At 38.9% G+C, this 7,269-nt stretch overlaps 1 protein-coding gene across 1 annotated transcript; it reads left to right on the top strand.

Annotated features, from left to right (window-relative positions):
• Positions 1-273: 273 nt before the first annotated feature.
• On the top strand, positions 274-1,196 carry LOC148023464 (uncharacterized). The gene has a single exon (XM_087695419.1). It carries the CDS (start codon positions 461-463, stop codon positions 1,049-1,051), a length of 591 nt encoding a protein of 196 aa, XP_087551545.1. The 5' UTR covers positions 274-460; the 3' UTR covers positions 1,052-1,196.
• The last annotated feature ends 6,073 nt before the right edge of the window (positions 1,197-7,269 follow it).

Genomic DNA, 7,269 nt, shown 5'->3' with positions numbered 1-7,269 from the left:
AATTACGCGCATTTACATGTTTAAAGAAAAGCCATAACTTAGAAGCCCCAAGATGTTGGAACTTTGTGAGAACGGAAAGCGTGGGACCCGCCGGCAAAAACGAAGCCAAACTGTGAGAACTTCGAAGCCGTTGGCACGCAAGGCTAGATATAACCTCAAGTGGCGAGTCAAATTCATCATGGCTGCACCCACGTGCCACTTCCGACACGTCTCTCACAACAGATCTTGATTCCTTCTCTGCATCTTGCTTCTTTATTTCCAACGACCTCTTCTCCCGAGTGCCGACTCCCAGCCATGACATAAAGCGCGTCTCCAGCTACCTCGTCTCCCGAGTCCCGACTCCCAGCCATCACAGTGCGGCAGGTACGGAGGTCCAGTCTCTGAGCAGCATCAGACACATAGACACAGAGAGAGAGAGAGAGAGAGAGAGAGAGAGAGAGAGAGCTGTAGGAGGAGCGCCATGAAACCAGAAGAGTACATCATTGATAAACAAAGGGTTAAGGCAAAGAAACAGCAAGGAACGTGCGTTTTTTGTGTGGTGTTTTGGTTAATCGTGGTGCTAGTACTGGCGATCCTCTACTTTGCCCTGTTCAAGCCAAGGGACCCAGACGTCCAGGTGCAGTCCATTGAGCTGGCCTCCCTCAGCAGCTTCCCGGCACGTGGCCCAATCAGCTGCGTCAACGTCTCCCTCAACCTCCTGGTGTTGGTCAACAACCCCAACCGCGGCGTGTTCTACTACAGTCTCAGCTCTGCCTACCTCTACCACGACGGTCTGCAGGTGGGGTCTGCCTCGCTGCCACGTGGCCAGCTCGACGAGCAAGAGGCTCGCAACCTCTGCGTGACTGGGCTCAACGTGGATCCCTACATCTACGCTGACGCTGCCGGCGGCCTCCTATCGCTCTCTGCCACCTTCGTCCTCTCTGGCCACGTCAGCGTGCTGGGCGTCTTCCCACGCCATGCCACCTCCGCATCCAATTGCATACTCACCCTCTCCCTCGCTGCTCGCAGCATCCAAAATTACACCTGCGATGATGGCATCGCGTTTAATTAAATGTAGCTTTGTAGAGCTTCTTGAGCGGTCTTTTATCTCGAAGGGACTCTCACGAGTCACACCGTCGTTTGACTTGCAAGTTTCTAGTTGGAGCTACCTTTCATTCGTTGCTGCTGTATAGTCTTGTTAATGCAAGCTAGAAGTGAACTTTTCAGAAAGCTGAGCTACCGAGCTGTCAAATCCCAATGGTCCCTTCTTAAACCGAAAAATCCACACACACACACACACACACACACACACACTCACACACACATGTATATATATATATTTGTGGAAACGATAAGTTGTATTAGTAAAGGTAAAAAAGAGGGGCTTTACATCGTTGCACTAAAGCACTTGTCGGACATGCTTTTTACATACAATTTCATTCCTTGGCTCCGTTATCATTACATTGAGAGTAGGTTTTTCAAACATGGCTAAGAACCAAGCTTCCGTGCGCTCCATCTGCCTTATTCTTTCTCCATGGATAAGAAGCTTCCTCATCTTGAATACCAAGCCTAAGCTTCCTCATCTCGAATTCCAAGCCTTCATACGGGTCTTTTTTTTCTTCTTGTGGGCAGATGGATGTTTGTTGCTATCTTTGGCTAGCTGCATTCCTTTCTTCTTAGCTTGCAACAAAAATTCTTCTTTAAATCAATACATTGGGTCCACGATTACATTTTCAAAAACCTTTAACCAAATCTGCCACAGTACAAAGTTGCATATCCAATGCCAAATTATAGGATGCAGTCCATAGATTTCACCAAGAATTAATTCTTTACATGTGATAGTTGAGGGGTGATAGGGAGAGATCATCCCTTGAAGCAAGTTGAGGGTATTCCTATTGTGCTGGCAAGAATAAAACAAATGGGTGGTCTCTTCTTCATATGGTGACAACAAGGACATAAGCCTAATCCTATCCCTATTTTTTTTTTGCTCTTGAACAAGTTAATACGGCTTTCAGCTATCCCTACTTTTTTTGCTCTTGAACAAGTCAATACGGCTTTCAGCTGTATCAACCACAGTAGGCACGATTGCTTTGGCTGAATGCTTGGTAGCCAAATCATGGTAAACTTGTATATTCACTGATGTTGGTTCCAATTTAGGTGCCATCTTTTGTTTAGCTTATTAACAATCCTAACGGATGACTCCTTTTTCTCTTGGATAGGTAGCAATGGCTTATCATTTAACTAGTAGATGTCTTTGAAATTGAACTCCTTATTCATCTGAATTGAGCCCCCCAACAATTTCTCCTTTGTTGGAGGAGAGTATGTTCATCCCTTGAAAGATGAATTTGATTATTTGGAGCATCTAGATCCTTCCACCCTCCTAGATTGTAGTCCCACACACATTAGCCCATTTCCTAATGCCCTATTTGAAAATCTTATGAGCAAGAGAAAGTTTATCCTCCTTGATTATACCATGGAATATACTTAACTAAATTGACTCAGAGGCACTCCAGGGAAGTGTAAAGGGGAGTGTAAAGTTACTGTTTGGAGAAATTCCAACTTGATCTTTGAGGGAGAGCCATGCACACCAGATACTTCTCATCACATCTGAGCATCCTTTGATGTGCACTCTGACTTGGCTGAATGCTACTATAATAGGGTCTAGCTCCTTCCATCTCGGATAACTGATTAGTGAGAATTTCTTGTAGCTATGCATGTTTAGCACAGCCCAGTCTTCGTGTTCATGAAGGAATGCCCTAGATATCAACTTTGCAACCATCTTAGTGGCTATACTGTCCAGATTTGGGAGTCCCAGACCTCACAACCCCTTAGGGAGAATACAATCATCCCATGCCACATTCGATATTTCGAATTGTTCACTGTTGCTTACCCATAAGAAATTTCTCATCAATGACTCCAATTGTTTCAACCTAGCTTTGGAAGGCTTCCAACAGTCTAAAAAGTATATTGTCGAAGGTATTAGAATATGTTTTAGCACCACCATTCACCAGCGAATGAGCACTGCAGTCCATTCAAGTACTCTAGCTTCTTTTTGACTTTGTTTAGAACCCACTCCTAGCGTTGCTTCAGGGATACACCAAATCCAATGGGAATCCCAAGGAGCTTGAATACCTTTCCTTCTTCTAATTCCTTGTAACCTGCATCCGAGAGCCACAATGGAGGAGGATTAATAAGTGTCTTAATTCTTATTTTACTGGGATTCACAACTAACCATGAGGCAAGACAAAACTCCTGGATGCATCTCCAAAAAGCTTCTATGGATGATGGGTCATTATTAACTATTCCATTCCTATCATCCATGAATAGATTAAGCAACATCTCTCTATTGTTAGGGAGATGTATACCTCTTAGCCTTCCTTCTTTAACATCTTCCTTTATTAACTAGCCCAATGCATCTAACACTATTGCAAAGAGTAGGGGGGCTAGGGGACATCCCTGGCTTATGGATATGTAAAGAGGGAATGAGGCAGAGAGCTCCCCATTTATGGCTACTTTAGCACTAGCATTCCCAAATAATGTGCTTACATATCGTATGAAGCTTCCACCAAGTCCTATATCATGTAGGGAGGACTGTAGTGTGTCTATGATTAATAGAAAGTTGGGAATCCTTTGAGAGAGGTCCATCTCAATTAGGACTTGTGGAAACCATCTTGGTGTGATGATATTGATCGGACACTGTCCTAAAATTCTTCCTAATGGTGCTGTGAGAGATTTAACAAAAGGCCATAAATTCCTAGGTAGATCAGTGAGCTCCACTTATATGGGAATTTTCACAAGCTTATCACTTCTTGGGTTAAAATCATACGTCCATTTGAATAGAGTGAGAAGGGCATTTTTTATCATCCATTGATCGATTCCTAGGACATTCAAAGCCATTTCTTCCATTTCAACTAAGAAGAAGAAGTTGTTAGGCATGTAATTAATTTCTACAATCCTACAGCCAATAGCCTCCCAGTTATTCTGAACCCATGCCTTCATGTGTTCCAGTAGGGGGTCCTGGCCCATGACAATAACCAACCAAAGATTTCCTTTTGAATTCATTATTCGAAAATCTAAGATTATTAGTAAACACAGATATAGGTATAACTACCTCAGCTTCATTGCTTGAAGCTTTTTCACCTTTCTTTCCAAGTTATGCTTCTCCATTTTCATTCTCAGAGTTGCTTCTTTGTTCATTGCCTGACTGATTTGGCTAAGTTGATCTATGTTGATTGGTTTTAGCGTCTTGACGGCATTTCTCCGCTCCTCATTGGGTTGCAAAATCCACTCCAATAGGTAGAGCTCCTTGGGAGAGAAATCTTTCATTCGTTTGCCACTTCCCAATGCTTCCCATGTTCTAGTGCCCTGTCTAAGAGAGTTGCTCAAAAGGTTGGTGTTGTAGAGAGGATTGAAAGAGGTCTTCAAAGACTCTGCAATCCCTTGCCCTTCTTGGTTGAAGGCCACCCCAGTCAAGGTCATCAATCTTGAAGGGATTGTTATGAATCCTGGTGCATGTAGGGGGATTCCTACTCTCATGAGATGTTGTGGGGGCACAAACATTTCTCTTTTGATTGACATATATTCTTAACAATTATATACAAAATTTCTATGTACAAGCTAATATCATTCCAACTTTAAGTTTAATAGGAAATTCTCAAAGCTAACCAACTTTGTGATAAGCTAAGATACCTATTCTCAAGTAGTACATGTAGAGAGACATTCCTAGAACAACCTTTTATGTCTATTAATGAAAAGTACCATAACTTAGCTTTCAACTTCTATATTGATATATATATATATATAGATTGTGGGGCTTGTAATGGCAATTTCAACCACTCAGACAAGTTTATTGTTGTAGTGGAATGATTTTGTGGTGATGAGTTTCAACATCTTACATAACCAACATTCTCTCTCTCTCTCTCTCTCTCTCTCTCTCTCTCTCTCTCTCTCTCTCTCTCTCTCTCTCTCTCTCTCTCTCTCTCTCTCTCTCTCTCTCTCTCTCTCTCTCTCTCTCTCTCTCTCTCTCTCTCTCTCTCTCTCTCTCTCTCTCGCTACATGCAATATATTACCAAGTGGGGAAGAAAAAAGGGAGGATGTAAGCAAACTACAACTCAATAAGTTCATCCAATAATGAATATGATATTGCCTTTCTATTTATCAAATTGTATGAGTTGTAATTATGTGTATATGTTAAATTAGATAAGGTTGAATATCATTACAAAACTAGCAGTTTTTGGAGTTTAAAAATAGATTAATAATATTATATATTTCTTGGCTTTGCTAGCATAACAAATTCAATATTTATAATTCATTCGAATGTAAGCTAAATGAATCGTTTGATATTCATCTCAATATTTGTCCTCATCATTTTTACTTTAGTTCTAATTTTTGATATTTTAATGTATAACTAGAAACTACATTATTGTTTTAATACAATTCTCTAGATAATCTCCCTAAGCAAGCTTTTAACTTACTTGATAACATTGAAAAAGCTATTACTTTTTCCTTAAATAAATATGAAAAGCGAGGTCCATTATTTTTTAGTTTTTTCGTTGTTAGAAGTATAGTTATGTTTATGAGTTTTGGGGAGAACTAAGATTTGCAATTGTTCTTAATGCGTACGTCTTAGATATTAAGAATGATCTTGATTTTATATCTTGAGTAAGGAATATTTTGAACCTACTCTCAAGTAACAAGAAAAGAAAGGGTTGCCACTCTTTTCTTTCTTAGTACCTCTTATTTCATTATTATTGTAAGTTGTCCATATGGAGGCTTATAAGGTGTTATAAGAATGTTTGATGCTCATAATAGCATATGAAGTGATCGAAAATGTTCTTAAAATATTTGAATAGTCACATAAGTTGGAAATAAATTCATTAATATTTCTTATTTTTAATGATTCGAATATTTTGACAAGGGTAGCGGATGATATAGATTATCTTAAGTTGTAGGACTTGTACTTTGTAATCCAAGCCAATATTTGGTGCCTATGTGTTCTCCTATCTTGTATGTAATCTAGAGTTTGGCTTCCAAATGTGTACTCATAAACATAATATAATGCAACAAATAGTATTGTTTGATCATTCTCATTCTTTTTCACATTACATTGGAAATTTTGTCATATCAAGCTATATTATTACGCACAGTTCTTTATAGCATGTGGGTTTAATTCATATAAGCAATGCCTAATGACCGCACAAAAGGGCAACCCCCCCCCCCCACCCCCCTAGAGATCTACTACTCGATAAAACTATGGCAATTGGACTACATGCATCATGGCTATTTGTGCATCTAAAATTGTACCTAATAATGTATGAAATTTGCAATAAAGCACGTTTAAATTAGTATTTATACTCATGTGAAAATTGCAGTTGAAATGTGTTTAAACTCATGCTTTTTATTCACAAAACACATATGAGTTTAGGTGCGAGTATTTTATGCATGCTTAATCATTAGCTACTATAGACACACCTACAAGTTTTTTTAAGAAAAGTTCATGAAATGTGTTTATGTGGCTATCAAATCCATTGCAACGAAGCTTTGCGATTCTATAATAGGGTTTCAAAGAATGCAAGATGCATGTTAAAAAATGATTTCTATAAATTTACACACCTCTGCTAAGGTTTCAATGGATTTCCATATGAAGAAACATAACAAGTCCTTTCAAAGTGTAACCTTAATACATGTAATGTATGTCAAAAAGACTTCATCATTCATTTAGTAATCGTATCAAAATTTTAAATACTATAAAGAGTTGTCCTTAAATTTTTTTAGTGAAGAGAAAAATAAGCTAATGGAAACAAATCTAACAAATTTTCCATGTGCACATGCTTTACTTAGCAAGTTATTTGTAATAAGTAGGCCAATATTGTGTAAATTACAAGTTTCCTATTGAACTATTTTCTAAATATGTTCTACCTTCATATTCTATTTTGGGGATTGGCCTAAACAATTGGCTTAAAGGTCAAACCAACTTAAGAGATAAAAGCATTATGAAAGCTTATGAGCAGGATAGTATTTGAAAGACACCATGTCTCTAAAGTTGTCATCTACCATAAGACTGACTTTAAACAAATATAACAAGAGATGCCAAGTCAAAAGAAGGCATTGCAAACTAAGTTCCTTCCAAAAACCCTTTTTAGACTAAATGCTACCATGTTTCGATAGTGATGTGTGTGAATAGGGCCACCTTGGCACATTTTTCTCTCTTTAGGAGGTTTTTTACCCTGACCTTATGTATATACCTATTTACTTTAAGGCATACTTAGTATTGTAAATATTTTCTATTGA

Source organism: Lygodium microphyllum, chromosome 16, assembly GCF_053477565.2.
Source record: "Lygodium microphyllum isolate KBCC chromosome 16, Lygodium_microphyllum_v1.1.10, whole genome shotgun sequence".
NCBI classification, from domain to species: domain Eukaryota; kingdom Viridiplantae; phylum Streptophyta; class Polypodiopsida; order Schizaeales; family Lygodiaceae; genus Lygodium; species Lygodium microphyllum.
Note: the sequence above shows the minus strand (reverse complement) of the source record. Positions and strands in the feature narration are given on the sequence as shown.